Source organism: Leptonychotes weddellii, chromosome 7 (genome assembly GCF_054177405.1).
Source record: "Leptonychotes weddellii isolate Sample4059 chromosome 7, ASM5417740v2, whole genome shotgun sequence".
Lineage (NCBI taxonomy): Eukaryota > Metazoa > Chordata > Mammalia > Carnivora > Phocidae > Leptonychotes > Leptonychotes weddellii.
The window spans coordinates 45240032-45260279 of NC_138375.1; the positions used below are offsets into that span (position 1 = coordinate 45240032).

The 20248-nt window shown below is 41.3% G+C and overlaps 1 protein-coding gene across 8 annotated transcripts in view; it reads right to left on the minus strand.

Annotated features, from left to right (window-relative positions):
- The window catches only part of EBF1 (EBF transcription factor 1), a 391508-nt gene that overhangs the window by 137827 nt on the left and 233433 nt on the right, over positions 1 to 20248 (minus strand). For all 8 annotated transcript variants that reach the window (XM_081826258.1, XM_081826259.1, XM_081826264.1 and 5 more), the window contains exon 7: positions 4677 to 4758. In XM_081826258.1, coding sequence (XP_081682384.1) covers positions 4677 to 4758 — 82 coding nt within the window. The remainder of the gene's footprint in view (positions 1 to 4676; positions 4759 to 20248) is intronic.

Below are 20248 nucleotides of genomic sequence, written 5' to 3' on the forward strand. Positions count from 1 at the left end.
TTTGCTTGACAGAATATCTTTACATGTCAAGAGATCAACAACCCTTCTTATGTCCTCCTCAGTCACCTACACAGGCCCCTGATTGCTGTTCAGAGGAGACACGCTCTGGCGTGGCTGTATGAAGATCAGGCTGGCCTGGTGAGCATACAAAATGAGATGAGAGAAAGGTAGCAGCCACGATTGTTGGAGAGAGCCCACTTAATAGTCAGGGGAGCACGTTTTCGATCAGATGACTCTAGGTCTTAGGTTTTCAATATAACTGAGAAAAGCCACATTGAGATGTTAAGAGTAGACCAGAGTTTACTCATGCCAAAAAGACACTTTCTCATTCCTCCTTAAAGGCAACAGCAACATGAAACCTACTTCCTAATGGTGTACTATGGGAGAAATGATGGAAATTACATGTCTTCTTCACAGGCAACCTTCAACCAACGTCTCTATGACACATTGCTGTCAGACAGGGTAGCTCAGGGAAGACTAATCTTCACCCTCTTGGGCGAGTCCTAAGATTTGGGAACTTCAGTATGGTTTCTTTACAGAGTTCTCTGAGATGTCAGGGGCCACTTTATTCATGCTCCATCTAGGTGATGGGTCTTTCTTGCTCTGGAGAAGTGGCCCGAACCTCCATAGGTTAAGGAAAACTAAAGCCCCCTTCTGAGTAATAGCTTCTTTTTCCAAGGTTCATACAAGTACAAACTGACCAACACTTTAGCTATGTTCAGAAACAATGCTTATGTTCTTCTTCTTCCACACAACTCCACTCTCTGCCTGATGAACTTTGGTGCATTCCAATATTCTTTATGCAGACAGTAGCTTTAGGCTTGTTATAGGGCAAACACCACTCCTTGGCTCTCCTGGGGTTCATGGGTAGCCACTCTGGCTCTCAGATGTTGAGAGACCTCCTTATTTTCTCTGCAAAAGTGTCTCCCTACAGATTCTGGACAGATTCTTTACTGTTCCACATTAGATAACATCTGAGTCAGATGGTTGGGTTGAATCACTGTCTCTTCGCTACCTAGTAGATGTGTGACTTTGAGCAAATTGTTTAACTCCTCTAAGCCTCAGTTCCTCAGGTGTAAAATTATATTTTACAAATATAATATTTGTACCTTCTTAACAGAGACATTGTGAAGATGAAATGATAGCTCATGTAAAATACTTAGCATGATACTTCTCACATAATAAGTACCTAGTAAGTGTTAGCTTTATCATTATCATCATCATGGTCGATGTCCATAGATGTATGTCAAGGTACACATATGGGCACATATATTTATACACACATATATGGAACACACTGAATGTAGACACAGATACAAACAGTCATCTCCCCAGCACTTAATGTAATTAGAAATAAACCAAGATAGGGAACACAGGAAGAAAAGCCAGCTTGTGGTGGAAGCACAAAAAAAGAAAAGAAAAGAAAGATGGTGACAATGGACGTCGGAGTTCACTGAGTTGAAGTTCCTGGAAGTTTCCAATAGGCAGCTGGACAGCTAGGTCTGGATCTGGATGTCAAGTCTCAGGGAACCTGACTCAAGAGTTCTGAGTGCCCAAACAGTGGTTAAGATGCTGAGAATGGAAAAGATACTCAAGAGAGCCCTAAAAAGTGAGAAAATATCTGGATCTCAAAAGAAAACTTAAGGAATGGCAATATATACAGGAGAGCAAACAAGTAGCATCCCTTCAAGAAGGCTGAAGTGAATGTTGTTGTGGAATCCAAGAAAAAGATGAGTTCAAGAAGGATGGGATGGCTACCAGCATGAAATGATGCACAGAAATATAGGAGGACATAATAGTCATGAAAGAAACAAGACTGGGGAAAACATAGAGTTTGGTAGGGATATGTGAGGTGTTACTTTAACTCTATTGAGGCAATTCATCCATTCTCCAATTGCATAAACATCCACATGCTTACATGCATAAGACCATGTGCTAATTGTGGGGAAATGATAATTAATTAAATGTGTAAACATACTTAGATACAAAACAAAATGTGTCAATGTTCATTCTGCCATAGCTTCCCTCTATCCTCTCCCAGGAAGTGATGAGGGCGTGATGGGGACAAAGCAGGTTAAATCTGAGATGCAATAAGGAATTTGTCCTTGCTTATGGAAAGAGCTCTTCTTCAACTCAAAAATTAACTCTGTAGTGGCCAAGGTTGCTGCCCCTATTTAGAGAAGTCTACTTACTTTAGGATGGGTGGAGACTCACAGGGAAGAGCACATGTATTTGAAGGACAGTATGGACCTCGGGTTAGGCAGTTCTCATGCCTAATAGAAATGACATGCCTACATTCTCATGCCACTGTCACCAGGAAGAGGCTGTCAGAAGTCATTGGGTATAAGACTGGACCAATGCCTCTCAAATATGGGCAATTTTGCATCCCCACCCCAACCAGGGAACATTACATATGTCTGGAGACATTCTGGGTTGTGATGACTAGGCCAGGGCCTGGGGGAGTTTCTCTCCTGGCCTCTATGGGTACAGGCCAGTGATGATCTGTTAAACGTCCTACAGTGTGTAGGACAAATCCACCCTCCCATACACAACAAGGGATTATCTAGTCTAAAATGTCACTTGTGCCTAGGATGAGAAACCCTGTATTGAAATAATGACCCAGTTTCAGTGTATCACAAGTACTTTCTCCAAAAGCAAATTAGTTATGCATACAAAATGTGTCATTTGTATGTTGGAAAACAAGCAGAATCATAATGTTTACTCAATTTTAGAGCTGAGGAAACTGAGGCTTTCCAGAAATTCAATTCATGCCCCCTCGTCTCAGTAGCCCTTCTACTAAATGAAGAATAACTATTTTATCTGTAAAAATAAAGCTTTCTAGATACTATCAAACATAACAGAATGAGTTGGTTTTTCATCTCCTATAAGAGCTACATTTCTATAATTTAAGGCTTTCAGACATTTCATTAGCAGGTCCTTTGAGGGAAAAACAAGGCCCCAGAAGTCTTATACAAATACTCTCTTAGGTTCCCAATGTCACCAAAGTCCACCTCTAACTCTGCTGCCCTGAGAAGCAGAGCAAAGCTGATCCTGATATTCATAAGGCATGACAATGTCTATTAGACATGTTTATTACACATGAATTGGTTCGTGCCTGGATATGCCTTATTCCTAACCCAAGCTTGGTTAAGGGAGATATACGGCTCATCTTAAGGCCAAAGCAAGTGCAAAACAGTTTATAATGAAACCCAACCTCATGTTGCAGGACACTGAGCAACTTAGTGGCATCACATGTGTTGTTTACCAGCAAAGTCAACTCCATCTCAACACACAAAAAAATCCTGTGTGGGAAGGAGAGTACCCAAGTCTTCCAACTTGGGGTCAGCAGCTAGCCAGGAGAAACATTTTCCAGGAAACTAGGAATCCAGGGATTCTCATTACTCATCTCTGTCAGAACAAAAGGTGGCAAGGCCAAAATGATCTTACAAAAATACTTCAGGATCTTGGGAGAGAATGTCTTCTTTCTACTGAATTTGCTCTTCCCTGAGACCAATAGGTCTCACCTCTCAAAAAAATATCATCTTGGAGACAAAGAGATCTTGACATCTAAAAATCAGTGTTCAGAATCATCCCATCCCTTTCCCTTATCAGAGAATATGCAGCTAAAACTCTTCAAGATCCCCTCAGAGATCATACATTTCAATCTATACTTAAAGCTGACTAACTATACCTAAGAGTATACTTTAAACACCATGCTGTTTTCACTGAAAGACCATATGGGCAAATATATGTGTCATTACTCTGATAGGAAAACTAATGTTGACCATGCAAATGAGTCAGCCGTAAAATGAAATGGAAGGCAACACAAGTCTAAAACTTTGCTCTTCAAAGTGTGGTCTGTGGCATTGGCATCATTTGGGAGCTTGTTAAAAATGTAGAGTTTCAGGCCCACCTGAGACCTCAATTAGCAGTTTAACAAGATCCCCAGGGAGTTCTTGACACTTTAGAGTTTGAGAACCAGTATCTAGAACTTACTGACCTTTCCTACAACCTGACTACCATTTTGTCTTCGAAATTAACACTTCGCTTTCATATCTTCTTCCGCCAGTAAATGTGTAATTATACGAGGTAAACACACCCCTCATGCTTTGAATGGTGGCAGATTTGACTGCTTGAGGACCTTCACACATGCTGTACAAGGATATTGCTGACACAGAACTGAGTGTCACCCGCATCACTCTCTAGATGTGTCCTGCTGCATCAAGGGTCCATTTTTAATAGACAATTATTACTGACAATTTCCAAAATTGGAAGAGGAGAACAGAGAGAAAGGAAGGAAGAAGAGGACATAATTCTAAAACAGAACAAAGCTCTTATTTGACAGTTTTCTACTTATAAAACTTTAGGAAGGATCCATCATTTCTATGTACTTTACTTAACCTACAGTAGTTTAAGCCTGTGAGTCTATTCAGGAAACCAAACTAGGCTCAAAGGACATCACTGCCTCAACCAGTGATGACAGGTGGTTCAGTCCTGGCTCTTCCCTAATAAAAACATCTCCTAGAGTGCAGAGACCTGGGGGACCGGGATCTTCACCTGCTCCTCACCTCTGGGGAAATAACTAGACTCTGTTATCTTCTTCTGCCTAAGACTTTTTTACCCTCTCTTGATATTCATGTCATTATTGAGATTTAAGAAAGATAAGACAAACCCACCTGGAATCTCCGCATGTCACGTGGGTTTCCTGCATTCTTTAGGCAATTTTGGTTACATTTGAGGAAAAATTTCAAGAAGAACCTGCAAAGAAACAAATTATCATGGTTAGCATTTCAGTCCTGACACAGAAAGGAAAAAAAAGTAGTAAGTCGTGTCTGGGTTGTGCATTCTATTCTCCACGTATTTTCTGAAATACCTAGGAAGGTGTTAGAGCCAATATGTTATTTAAAGCTTTAGCCTTTGTTTTGCATTTGAGCTGGACTTTCTCTATGAAGGAAACACTCTCAGTGCTGCCAACAGATCTCACAAAAGAATTAAGCCCCCAAGGAAGTATTTTTACTCAGAGGGAAGGTCTTCACCATAATTTAAGGTAGGCTCCAATTGGGTATAATTGCCTGAGAATTACTCATGGTTCCCAACAACATGTAATTTAAGTCCCATAAATTCACAGATGATGAACCAGCAAAATGCAGGCTGGATGAATATAAGGAGATGGTAAACACTTTTTTATTTTAGTATCTCCAAATAAAATACCTTAATTAGTAGTACCCACAAGAAGTAGATAAGATTCACATACTGACTGAAGTCCTTTGACTTCTCAAATATTTCCTGTATGTTTTTCTTACGCTGCCTACTGTAGACAAAAGCTATTTGTGATTGAATAAGAACCTCACTGCCACCTTGGTCCCTGAATTGGTTCTAGAGTGAGATCCATGGGTTTTACTTGCTAGGGTGACCAAAAGTCCCAATTTGCCAGGAACAATCCCAGTTTACACCAGCTGTATTAGTGGAAGTATTAAGAGTACCGACTTTAATTCTCAAAAGTATCCCATCATGGATGATAAATTAGAGGGCCACCTTATAACTTTCTGAGTTATTTCTTTTTTTTTAAGATTTATTTATTTATTTTGAGTGAGAGAGAGAGCTCGCACGCGAGCTCACAGGTTGGGGGGAGGGGCAAAGGGAGAGAGAATCTCAAGCAGACTCCCCGCTGAGCATGGAGTCACATGCAGGGCTCAATCTCAGGACCCTGAGATCATGACCTGAGCTGAAACCAAAAGACGCACTTTTAACCAACTGAGCCACCCAAGCGCCCCCTGAATTATTTCTTATGTTGCAGTTGTTAAAGTCCATCACAGGAAAACAGCAGGTATCAAAGGTGTGCTATTAGGACATTCATATTGGCAATCTGCTTGTTCTCCACTGGCCCATGTTTGGGGAAAGAAGCATTTTAAAAACCACCCTGAGGGACACATGAATGGCTCAGTCGGTTAAGCATCTGCCTTCAGCTCAGGTCATGGTCCCAGGGTCCTGGGATCGAGCCCCACATCGGGCTCCCTGCTCAGCGGGGAATTCTGCCTCTCCCTCTCCATCTGCCTCTCCCCCTATTCATGCTCTCTCTTGCTTTCTCTCTCTCTCACTCTCAAATAAATAAATAAAATTTAAAAATAAATGAATAAAAACCACCCTGAGTTCTCCATTCCCTTTTACTTGTAGGCCTATGGCTATCAGGCCCGCATATTTTCCAAAAATATCAGAATGCATTAAAATGCTGGGCAGTTAAATTCTTTTTTTTTTTTTTTAAGATTTTATTTATTTATTTGAGAGAGAGAATGAGATAGAGAGAGCATGAGAGGGGGGAGGGTCAGAGGGAGAAGTGGACTCCCTGCCGCGCAGGGAGCCCGATGCGGAACTCGATCCCAGGACTCCAGGATCATGACCTTAGCCGAAGGCAGTCACTTAACCAACTGAGCCACCCAGGCGCCCTGGGCAGTTAAATTCTTGTAGGGATTTTCTTTTCTTCACCTTTCTCCCATTCAAGCCTGCACTGGAGTATAAAACTCCCACCTCGATACATATAACCTGTGAAGAACTATCACGCCGTGATGCCTCAGTCTGAATTTAGCTCTGAGCACAAAGTCTATTGAGCAAATAATACAGGGGTCTTCAGAAATGAGAACACAGTACAAAGCTGCACTGAGTTTAACCGGTTTCTGAATACTGAACTGAGAGAGATCCCAGAAGAATCTCTATCCTCTCTGGTCCCTGTAAAGAGGAGAATGTAGTGTGGGAGTAATTCTGAAGAGAGACAGTAACTTTGTCAACCAAAAGAACATTTTAAAATGTAAACATCTTGGGGCACCTGGGTGGCTCAGTCGTTAAGCGTCTGCCTTCGGCCCAGGTCATGATCTCGGGGTCCTGGGATCGAGCTCCGCGTCAGACTCCCTGCTCAGTGGGAAGTCTACTTGTCCCTCTCTGTCTTCCCCTGCTCATGCTTTCTCTCACTCTCTCTCTGCCCCTGCTCATGCTCTCTCTCACTCTCTCTGTCTGCCCCTGCTCATGCTCTCTCACCCTCTCTCTCTCTCAAATAAAATCCTTAAAAAAATAAGATGTAAACATTTTCCTAAAATGACTCTTTCAACATCATGCATCATTCAACCGCTCATCAATAAAAGCAGGCCTCTGGAAAATCATTTGCCCTTACTTCCAGGTTCTCTCCACAGAGGCCAAAGTTTATCAACCTTTCGTACAAGATAAATGACTCATGGAACACCGCTGAAGCCCAAATTTGTAAAATGGAATCTGGTCTGGCACCCCTTCCCCAGTAGGAAGAACAGCGCTGTCCTTCCCTGGGGCCATAGCTGGTCCTGACTCATGTCCCCTTTCAAAAAGGCAGACTTGGGAAGGGAAAGAGGTTGAGGGAGGGGTCCTTTCCTCTGAGCTCTCAGAAGGCCAGGGCTGGATGGCCCTGTGATCACACATGACTTTCAGAAGTTAAGGTGGTGAAACTCAAGGGTAGTGAGTCTGTCATCTTACTGGGGTTCAAGCCAAAGACACCTAAAATGTGAAAATTGGCTGCTTCTTTCAAGCACAGCTAGTTGGAAGGGCATTTTTAAAAGCCACGCCAAGCCCCAGGAGAGGACTCATTGCCACTAAAGTGACAGTAAGAATCAGTGTGGTATGAAGGAAAAGCCTTTAGAAATACAGCCTTTAGAAATACCCAGAATGGGGTTCATATCCCAACTTGGGCAGGTACCGCTTGTGTGATTTTGGATAAGTAGCTGAACTTCTCAGCACCACTTCTCTATAAACTTCTAGTGACAGTCCCTACCTTGTAGGTCAATCGCAAACACGAGCTGCGAGAACGCCTGGTACCTGGTAAGCTTGGCGATGGTGGCAGGAGTAATAATGGCTCCCCCGGTGTTACGTGCTTAACCAGTGCTCAGCACAGTGCTAAGAACTTCAAATGCATTTTCCCCATTTAACCCCCCTAAGTAACCTCTGGTAGTAAGCCCATTTTATGGATGAAGAAACTGAGGCTCAGAGAACTTAAAAAACTTGCCCAAAGGTTAGTAACTCTGAGTCTAGAACTCAAATTTGGCCAGAGCCTGTGCTTTTAACCATTATGCTACAGTTTTAGTAATAATAGAAGTAGTACAGTACTGATGATAGTCCCAACTGTACCATCGGTAGTCATTGTACCACAACGGCATTTACACTAGTAAGTGTAAATAAGAGTAACCGTACAAATAAGAATAATTACTGGCATTATGATTTCCATACCAGCGGCGTAAATACCGTGGAGGGAGACGTCATGGCCGTTCTCCCTCCAGCGGCCCCCACCCCCGGTTCCCCAGGGTTGATAATATTGCCGCCGGTGTGTGTTTAAGACATTCGAGCCCCGACCCGACAGGCAGATTCAGGTTGTGTTAGAAGGAGCTGTCAGCACACGCTCTGGCATCTTCAAGTCAGACAACTGCTAGCCACCATGAGGGGAGCCATCTGGTGCCAAAATGGATTTTGAAAGACAAGCAAACAGGACGCTAGCTCTGCCAGAGAGAAACAGAATCAAGGGAGTAGGGCATCTTCTGCCTTAACGATGAGCAGGGGCGAGGTGCCTGTCACCAGCCCATCGTTAGCACAAAAGCTATGCTGGGCACACACCAGATCCCTGTTACCCTAAGCTGCCCTGTCACTTGGCATGCTGGTAGAACCTCCTGCCCGCCCTCTCGACAGTGGATTGCTTGCTGAAATTGAAGCCTTGACCATCTGTCGCCGGGAAGAGACGGCATCCACGGGTGCCTGGGGCCTCACACAAGCCCTTATGTGGCAAAGACGCTCTGAAGGACCCGTTCTTTTGGGGAAAGCCAGCCTTACCCCAGGGGGAGCCTCAGGAATTCTTTCAAAGTTTCCCCTCAGTAGATGCCAAATGCCTGACCCTTTCAGATCACACTTCCTTAAAGGAACTGAGAGGAGTTAGAAGTAGGAGTTAAAAATATCCCCACTGAGAGACAGAGTTAGACGTGGCACACACATTTTGGGGATGATTTATCGGGCTGTTTTTTAGGCATTTGTAAACGGGGGACGCATGCATGCCTGCTGGCCTATGGAGAGGATCTCAGATTCCGAGGGGGGTTTTAACAAAGCGGAGGTTATTGTAACTCAAAACCTCACTTTTGTCTCATGAATTACCACATTTTGTGTGGCGGGTGTGTTTGATAAAGTGTTGTCAGGAGAAGGAGTGTGGCAGCCTTCTCCCAACCGTGGGAAACGGACTGGAGGCAGGACAAAGCCCCTATTGACCCTATAAAGTTCCAAGGAGTTCCAGAAACTCCAGGAAACAGCCCAACCAGAACCAAACTCCAGTCTTTTTGGGGGGGTGGAAGGCGCGGGGCAAGAAACCCAACACCTTTCTGTTAACTCTCAATATGAATAATATCATCTTCTGTTCATACAGTGTATTACATGAATCAAAGCACTTCTATCTCCAGTATCTCACTAAACGTTCATGGAAGTCCTATAAATTAGGCATGCCAGGAATTATCAACCTATTTAAAAGGCAAGAAAACTAAGACTCAACAAAATTAAGATATTTATCTACAGTCAAAACTAAACTCATACCCTATATTGGTCAAAAGAGTCCTTGCAGTATAAGTTTTTTTCCATGAATTACAGGACTTTATAAGTGATCTGAACCATCACTTAGTATAACTTTTTCACCACGCATATGAGAAAATTGAGATATCAGGAGACATGATAATAGCCACACAGTTATAACAGTTATGATAGCCAGAACTACAATCCACATGCCCTGACTTCTAGTTGTATGATTTTTTTTTTCAAGAAAAATGTAGGTTTCCAAAAGTCAACCCAATAAGGGCTCAACACGTGAGCTATTGAAACTTTTAGTCTCCTACCTCAATTAGGAAAGAGACAGTCATAAAACTAAAAGTGACATCCCATTAAAAGTTGTGTCTAGGTTCATCAATCAGGCTAATGTAGGACATTAGCCCATCATTGAACATTAACTGAACTGAACACACACATTTGTAGAACAAAACTGTTTATTCAATGGTTTACTTGTATCACATTTTACCAACCAATAGATAGTCAGTATATTGAGTATCCTTCCATTTAACTAGCACAATACTGGATACCAAAGATACGTCTAGGCTCCCCCAAAAAGAAAAATCATTGATTTAGCCAACAGAACCTGACCCATCTTTATGAGGATGTAAAGTAACAACAAGTAAAAATTATCTCTGTATACCCAGCACATGAAACAGGATACAGAACCCAGCTGTTTTTCAATAAATCTGTTCAACTAAACAGAATCCAGGACCTCCAAGCAGTAGAAATGAGAACATTCTACAATAAAGATGGCAATAGAGAATGCTGGGCAAGAGCTTGGGTTGGAGATAAGATAAGCTGGGTAAATTTCTGCAGTTCCCTGAACCTCGGTGGCCTTATTAAAACATGGGAATAACAGTACTTCTCTCCAGCACCACTGTGTCATAATCCTAACTTGGCTGTTTAATTTTGTGACTTTAGACAAATTACTTAACTTCTCTGTGCCTCAAATTTCTCATCTGTAAAATGGGGAAAATAACAGAATTTACTTTAGAGGGTCATTGAGAATTAAATAACAGATGTGCAATGTTTAAATAGTACCCAGCATAGAAAAAGGGATCATTATTTTCATCATTATTTATTTCTGGCAACTGCTCACTACCTAGCACTAAGAATGTTCAGATTTTCAGATACAAAAAGGATTATTTTCTCTTGGAATGTGAAGGTTAAGAAAAGGAGCAAAGACCTATGTAACTGACAAGAACTATAGGTTTCATTGAATGACCTACAAAAAGAAAAAAGAAGAAACCAAGGAGAGACAATAATGACTAGAGCAGCTTTACCCAAAGGCCAAGACCCATAAAGGAGAGAGGTAGCAGCTTAAATCATGGAGGACTCCAGCTAGTCAGAACTGAAGTGTGCACACAGTAAAACCAACCATTAGGCAACAGCTTGTACATAATTAAATATTATGCAAAGCACTGCAATATAGATCTAGGGCGAGCAGGTTGAGTTTTTACCTTCCCCACCCAAATTCTGAAAAAATCACGTTTGGATGTTTTCAGCTGCTGTCATAATGTCTAGGCTGGAAAAGAAAAGCATCAAGGCACACCTAAACCAAGACATAAAACCCCCATTTGCAGTCTTAAGGCTCCCCAAAAGTTTTTCTGACTTATGTCCACAGATGGTTACGTGGCGGATGATCTTTCCCAAAGATATTCAGGACACGGAGGTTCACTCTGCCCCAACACAGGAAACAGCTGTGTGGAAACAACTGTGGGGTCCCTTCTGTGTGAAGTTCAAGCTGCTCCCACACACACTAACTGGAGGGTAGAGAGGGAAATGCCTCGCAAATCAAAGGGCCTCTTTGGAGAAGTCCTTTCCATAGACTGCCCCATCATCTTTGCTTTGACAACACAGCATAGAACTGCCTGCCTTCATGACCAAACCTACCGCCCAGATATAACCAAGGAAGACTTTCCAGGAGTACATGTATTCTCCCAAATTGAAAATATTTAACCAGAAAGCAGCTATTGCTACCCAGACCTCTCATGCTGCCAGGGGCTGTTTCAGAAACACCATCACTACCCCATGGTCATCCCCCGTGGAGAGGTAAACAAGAGTCCCATGGCCACAGCCATGAAAAATAGATCTCTCTTGAAAACAGGGAGCCAAAACAGCTAGAAAGAAAAAACTCTATTTTCAATGTCAACACTTTTGGGTTCCTGGTACACAGAATAAGTTATAGAGTACAGTTCATCCATGTGAAAATATGATACCCATAAGTCTGCCAAAATCCCAAGGATGCCACAAGGGCGGGCTGAGGAGGCCAAACCTGTATAAGAACAAAGGTTGCTCACCACCGGGCTGACCTCCTTTCCTTTTCTGATATTAAAATGCATTATTAGGAGAGGATCTGCCTTGACCTAAACCCCTGCAGTTCTGAGGCAAGGAAGGAAGAAAGAGAGAAATAAGATGACGGAGGGGATTCTTTGCAGACGAAGCAAATTCTCTTCTCTCTCCCCACAGTGGAAGGTGGAATGGCACCAAGTTGTGGCACTATCTTGGGGATCCCAGGGGGAGAGCATGTGGCTGCCTGTATTACTGGCCACTGACTTCAAGGAGTTTACTTTCTCCCCTGGCCAAGATCCCTCAGATCTTGGGCATTTCTGGAAAGTGTTCTCAGTCTGAAAGGATGAACATGATCAACTTGTAAAGTATTTGTTACCTCAGAGTTTGGCCCTGATGGAAGGACATAATTAGGGGCAAGATTTTACAAAAAAAAAAAAAAAAAGGTGTTGGGATAGAATAGCAGCAGACGAAAGAATTTAAAAATAGCTTTAAGAAAAAGGATTCACTGCAAATGGGTCTCCTCATGCTAGAAGTCAAATCTGAAAGCTAGGAAAAAGCATCAGGATAGTGAGAAGGGAAAGAGGGGGACAAATAACCAATGGCCAATAGGGAAAGAATAAACTGCAATTCTTTAGAAATGACACAGGGACGGGTGCGGCAGCTTAATACCTACTGCTGCAAGGTTTGACTGGAAATGAAGTGAGAAATTATGACACATCCAAGGAGTTGTAAATTGGTGTGTTGCAGAGAAGGCGTTCATCTTCTGGGATACTCTTTTATAAAGATTACTCAAGTGCCAAGAGTTTCTTGCGAAAATGCATTAAGGTACAAACACTGGCCCTTGGCAGACATTTGGAGTCATCCTAAGAGACCAATCCGCAGCAGGAATGAGGCAGAGAACAGGCTCAAATGTATGTTTGTCCTTCTCAGGGCTGGGGACAGGCTAAGGACATATTCGTCTTAAACGGTTTTCATTACAAGGAACATGATCAGCAAGGAATCACCCAGCACAGAACTCCTGCAGACTAGGGGACAGGATTTGAGACAGGCATCAGATGTTGGAACTCTGGGCCACTAGTACAATTCCTCCTCCAGTCTGGAAAAGAGGCAAATGCAAGTAACAATATTGCTTTAATAATAATGATGCACTCTGAAAAGCCAAGCATAAAAAGTGAGATAGGAGGAGTCTCAATGCCTCGACTTAGTTGTTATTATAGCAAACACATGAATATACAATGTGGAGTCCCTGTTCTGAGTGCTTTACATGTATTAATTCACAACAACCCTATAAAGTACTAACTCTATTCTCATCTCAATGATCCTGAGATACCGAGATAAAATACTTAGGTAATTTGCCCAAGATTTCCTATCTAATAAGTGGTAGAGCTTGGATTTGAATGTATGTAGTTTGGCTTCAAAGCCCACATCCATTAAACTACAGTCCTTTGTATTTATACATATTACATTAAAGCAGTACAGATCATTGACCATATCTGACTATACTCTTAGTATCATTTCCAGATTCATTCAAAATTAAAGATAAAGTCAGCATAAAAATGTCTGGTATTGTCACTAGAATATTCCCAATTATAAATTTTAATGTTTCAATTTTGCCCATGACCACTCTTGCCTATTTTGAACGCATTTGAACTATAACGAAAGCCTAGTCAGTGGGTGGATCTGGTAATAGGGCCAAACCAAATTGGGAGAATGATGGCTAAAGCAAAACCAATATAATCTGGGTCTCTTGGGAGGAGTCAATGAAAATCATTTCAAGGGTTTATTTATACATTATGTAGATACCAGCCCCATAAGTCACTATCTTTGAATGTCTTTTTCACAGACAGAAAGCCACAGGTTGAAAATCAAAGGCTTGTGATACCCCTCTGTTTAACACCTACGTGTTTAAAGTTTTAAAGCAGATTCATTTAGAATCTCATGTTAGAATTTCACTTTTTCCTTTTAAATCCTCAAAAGGTTTCGATATTAGTGTCCCCTGTGGAGGTGAAAGATGTCAGAGAGAGATCAAAAAGTTCAAATTCATAGTAACTGAAACATGTGAGATTTTTCTGGATGCTCAACTCTTTCTTCAAGAGGCCATAAAGTACGAACATTCAGTGTCATTCATTTAGTCAACCAACAAATATTCCTCAAGAGCCTAATGTGTACCAATTCTCCTTTAATACCAATTGTATTGAGATCACAATTATTTGGTTCAAGTTTTCCTCCAAAAGAAAAATAAAACAGGAGAAAAACCCTAAAATCAAACTTCCAGGAAAACTTTTTGACTCTGAGGATGATAGAGTATTCGAGCATTTGCCAAGAAAAGCTGAATACCCATGAATCTTTCAAAGTTCCTATGGATGGCAAGATTCTACCTTTCCAGACACACTGGCCCCCCTCACCTGCCAACATTCTTTGCTTCAATCACATTAAGGTACATCCTGTGCCCTGAACATAAAGTTTCCTTCTTGCCTTCACCATAGGCTGTATATCTGGGTCTGAAATGCCTTCCCTACTTCCAGAACATCTCAGCTTCCCATAATTCTACTTATACTTCCAGGTGCCGCTCACATGCCCTGAACCCACGAAACCTTCCCAAATACCCCAGCTAGAATTAACCACTTCCTCCTGTGTTCTGTTTCAGCTCTTGTCACAACTGGTCTTCACATCTTGTACTCCAGTTACTTAAGTAATCATGTGACTCTCCATGACACTGCAGACCCCTTTAGAGTGACATTCTGTTCCCCACAGCACCTAGTATGGCTGTATATAGAAAACAGAAAATGAATATCTGACTTCAATTGATTACAAATTTTAATGGCAGTAACTTTGAATTATAGCAAAAAGATTCTTTCTTCTTTCAATTTTTTCCTATATTTTCTATAAATAGGATTCCTTTAAAAAAAATAAACAGTTTTCTGGTTGTAAAAAGTGAAGTAAGTATCACTCAGCATAGAACCTAGGGGATGTTGCCCCCATACTGTGATAGATAAATTAAGAACTAAAAATGATGAGTGTCTTTGCCAAAGTCTCTATGCTCTAGATTTGCCAGTTAATTCAAATGAGAATAGTTAAGAGCTATCCATCTCACCCTTTGTCAAATGTAGATCATTTATTAGTTTCACATATGCATAATTCATAAAAGACTATCAACTGGGCAGATTCCACACCACTGATGTCCTCAATTTCCTACTTAAAAAAATTCTCAACATCAAAGTTTAAAATATTATCTCTAAGTTAAACTTGCCATTGTTCTTAAAACATTTAAGCATAACCCAAAGGGAAAAAGGACATGTAACTAATAATATGAAATGGATCTCCTCTAAAATTCTACATACCCTTCTGATGACTTTGTTGAAATCCAGTGGTTAAAGCTGATGGTTTGCTATTTCTTGGTTCAGCCTATTTTCTTAAGTCATCCATTTATTCATTCAGTCCATCTTTCATTCAGTAAGTATTTACTAAGCACCTACTAGGCATTAAGCACAAGCACAGAGACAACTTTGTTCCTGCCCTTATGGAAGCTCACCAAAGTATACTTCCTAGGTCACCGACATCAGAATTATCTGGGAAACTTGCCTGGTGGGAGTAAGTTAGGGGATAAGGTATTCAAATAATTTTCATGTACACTGGACCTTGAGAATTAATACCTACTTTATTTTTTAAAAAATCAACAGTAATGTCAATACCATGTAATAAATGCAATGGTGTTATACATCAGAAATAGTGAACTAAAGAGAAGGGATAAACATCTAATCGTGTGTCACTGAAACTGAGCACAAAAACATGTTAAATCACCTCTGAGTAAAAAGAAAAGATAAATTTCCTCCCCCATCCTGCCTCATCCCTAGCACAAGCCACAGAAAAGAAAGGAGTTTCTGGTTGCCAGAGTAAGCTGATATTTGACCAATTTTTGCTTCAAAGAAAAGAAACAAGCTCACTTTTCTACCAAAAAGATAAAAAACAGAAACAAAAAAGCCATCAGCTGAAAAGCTGTGTCCCAAGAGAAAAAGCATAGTCTTGCTAAAGATGAAAATTCTTTTTGAAACCTGCTGAAATCATCAGCACCCTTTCAAAAATCCACTCCACTTGTCTGCTCACTTTTCTGGACACACCTCCCCTGGTCCCAATCTCACATCATCGTGTGCTGCCTCCCATCCTCTGGGCTCACACACCACTGGGGATAATAAATTTAATTTGAGCAATGGCTTTCATGGAAAAAAAAATCACTGCATTCCAACACATCACACAAGCTGAGTTCAGACAAAAACAAGTGACTCCTTAATTTGGATTTAAAGCTCAGGATCAGTCTTCAAATAAAAATGACCAGTGAGCATAATGCCCACAGAGCACAGACAATAATCTCATGAGCTCCAAATTCTTCCAGTTTATAGTATAATGATCCAATAAGTCTGCATGTTCTAGTCCATAAAAATAAAAGAAGAAATTTATCATTTTAAAATCATAATGCAAAATAGAGTCTGACACTTTATTAAGCACTATTTATCATGATATCATAAGGATGCTGATGGAAAATGAAACTAAAGCAATATCGTAGACGAACAATGACACAATTTAGTCTTTCTGGGGGTGCTTTGTAGTCACAGGTCATACCCTCTTGCCCTCCCTACCATGTGTCACTCTTTAATAGCTTAAATCAGAAACACTGGAAACGAAATTTCAAAGAAGCTTTTATCATGAAAATTGGTCAAAAACATCATAAAACAAAGAACACTAGAATGGGATGAGACCTTAGAAATTTTCTAGTGCAGATATTCTTAACCTAGAGTCCATGGATGATCTACTGGAGGTCTTGAATGCCTGAACACCTGAACATCATATCCAAATTTTTTGCACACACTTTTCTGTGGAATGGGTCCAGAGTTTTCACAGGTTGTGGAAGGAGTCTGTGAGTTGAATGCCCAGAATCCATTTTCCCCTATTTTCATAACTGTCCTCTATTCTCCTTTTGGAAAACTTCCTCCCCCTCACTCAAGAGTCCTTATATTTCAGCAGCACAAATTCATTCCAAGCCTGGACAAGAGTGGTGCTTATCATCCAGGTCTGGCTAGTCACAACAACACCTCCCCAAACTGGGTGATTGCTTTAGAAATGGGCATCTGACCCAAGTCAAGCCAATCAGACCTAATCCAAGCCAGTCACAGGATTTTTGTCTGAGTGGCTAAAAAACAGTTGGGTCCTGGTCTACTCGAGTTGGACCCAGAAAGATATAAGGCCGGGTTGCTTACAAACGCTATACTTAGAGATGAATCCATAATGGAATATAATCCATTGTCCCATCTAATAGAGATCATAGGACAGGAACTGGGATAGGTGAGGAGGAGAGAAGATAGGGGGAGCTAATATCAGACAACACCCTCCACACAAGGTGTAAACATGAAGATGAAGCTGTTGACACAATGATGAAGCTGAAAAGGAGCAGAAGGGAGGGTCCCAAAAAGGTGTGTGGAAAAGAGAAAAAATATTCCATCTTTTAAGCCCTGGTAACATTAGGCTATACAACTTCCACATCCTATGGCCTCCTCCTAAGTCACTAATATATATATATATGTGTGTGTGTGTGTGTACATATATATGTGTATATATATGTTATTTTATATATATAATATATATTATTATTTTTTTAATAGAGCACCATTGTGTAAAAGACAAAAGGCTTGAAATATCTACTAAGTATCACTGAAGTTCAATTAAAAAATAAATGCTATATGATATAAGATTTTGTCGAGAACACTTAACACCATTTGAAACACATAACGAGGTTTTTTGTGATGCTTCATTATAACTATTTTATAGGATCAATAATTGGATTTAAGAAAAAAGACTTAGGAAATTTTATCAACATGCAAAGAAATCTGCTAAATACAAGGTGTACCATCAATCTGTGACTAATAAACTTTTAAAAGATACACTGCTAGCTTAGACATTCAACTACAAACCATTTTAATGATACCTATTGTAACCAATATTTTTTAGATATACCACAGAATTTAAGGCAACTCAAAACGAGCAGGAGGAAAAACTATATATATCTATATATATATCTATATATATATGTATACCAGGAATATGTCTGAATGGAAGAGTGAATACGTGAATACCTTGTCTACAATGGACAGCCTTGGCTATTCTCCAGCCAACTGACTCCATGGAGAACATGAGGACGGTTTTGCCAGAGCCTCCCATTTCAAGAGAAGCTGGAAATACATATTGCTAAGTGTGAAACTTGCCAATCTTCCAGGCGATATAAGGGTCAGACAAAATAAGTCTGGAAAAGGGGTCCCAGTTTGCATCCCTCATTCTAAACTGTAATAACCAAAGTAGCAGCAACTCATTTGTCTGTGAGGCCATGACGGGACTTCTCTGTGTCCATCTTTGAGTTTTAAAAAATTATAGTAAGAAGAGGAGGAGCAAGATGGCGGAGGAGTAGGAGACCGAAATTTCGTCTGGTCCCAGGAATTCAGCTAGATAGGGATCAAACCATTCTGAACACCTACGAATTCAACAGGAGATCAAAGAAAAGAATAGCAGCAACTCTCTGAACAGAAAAGCCACCACTTTCTGGAAGGTAGGACGTGCGGAGAAGTGAATCTGAGGCGATATTTGGGAGGATAGATGGCGGGGAGGGGGCCTCCATCGGCCGCTTCTGGCAAGTGATAGAGCAGCGGAGCACAAAATCAGAACTTTTAGAAGTCGGCTCCGCTGAGGGACGTCACTCCAGTGGCTAAGCGGGGGGTGGAACCCTCGCTGGGACAGTGTAGTCTCAGGACCCTCGGGGTCACAGAAAGACCAGGGGTGCCTGAGTGTGGCAGAGCTCCCAGGTATCAGAGCGGGGAAGCCGGCTGCAGAGACGGAGCCAAGGAGTGGACTCTCAGCTCGGGGTTGTCATAAACCGTGATCCGCGGCACAGTAGGGCCACTGCTCCTCCAGCAGGGACCCAACAAGCGGCAGATCCGGGGAGACTCCCCTTCCTCCCCCGGGAGGAGCGGCACAGGAGCGCACTGCAGGGATCTGCTGGGTTTGGAGACTCCACACCAGGTCGTGTGCCAGAGACAGAAATGCTCAGTCACAGGCCAGGCGAGCACGGAGTGTGGCCAGAGACCCGGGAGACAGGAGTGGTTGACTGCTTTTCTCTGGGGGTGCACTGAGGAGCGGGGCCCCGAGTTCTCAGCTCCTCCGGGGTGGAGATTGGGAAGCCGCCATTTTCACTCTCGTCCTCCAAAGCTGTAGGGAAAGCTTGCAGGGAACGAAAGCTCCCGAGAGCAAATCCCAGCAGATTACTTAGCCCTGACCCCGCAAGGGCGGGGCAATTCCGCCTGCAGCAAAGACATTTGGGAACCACGGCAACAGGCCCCTCCCCCAGAAGATCAGCAAGAACAGCCACCCAAGACCAAGTTTACCGATCAATGAGAACAGCAGAACTCCAGCGCTACGGGAATACAGCTCATAGAATTCATGGCTTTTTTCCCCCCGATTCTTTAGTCTTCCAAAGTTCATTTTTTTAATTTTCTTTTTTTCTTTTTCTTTTTTTTTGAATTTTTCTTTTTCCCTTTTTCAACCAACATCTTATCAATCCCTTTTTTAAAAATCTCTTTTATTTTTCATTTTTAGAGTCATTCTATCCCTTCATTGTAGTTAACCTTATTTTTAGTATATATATATAAGTTGTTCTCTCTTTAAAATTTTGGGATACAGTTTCTTCTAACAGACCAAAATACACCCTAAATCTCTAGCGTATGGCTTTGTCTCCTGCCTTAGTCTCCTGCCTAATCACATTCTCTCCCTTTTTTTTTAATTTCTCTTCTTTCTTTTTTCAACCAACTTCTTATCTTATCAATTCCTTTTATAAAATCTTTTATAATTTTCATCTTTACAGTCATATTCCATCCTTCATCGTATTTACCCTTATTTTTGTACATATATAAGTTTTTCTTTCTTTAAAATTTTGCAAGGCAGTTTCTTCTAACAGACCAAAATACGCCCAATTCTAGTGTGTGGCACTGATCTATTCACCAGCCTGATCATATTTGATCATATCCTTTTTTTCTTTTTCTGTTTCTTTTCTTTTTTCTTTCTTTCCCTTTCTTTTCTCCCAGTTTCAGGTCTCTTCTGATTTCTTCAGTGTATATTTTTCTGGGGTCATTGTTACCCTGTTAGCATTTTGTTCTCTCATTCATCTATTATCCTCTGGACAAAATGACAAGATGGAAAAACTCACCTCAAAAAAAAGAACAGGAGGCAGTACCGACTGCCAGGGACCTAATCAATATGGACATTAGTAAGATGTCGGAACTAGAGTTCAGAATGATGATTATAAAGATACTAGCTGGGCTTGAAAAAAGCA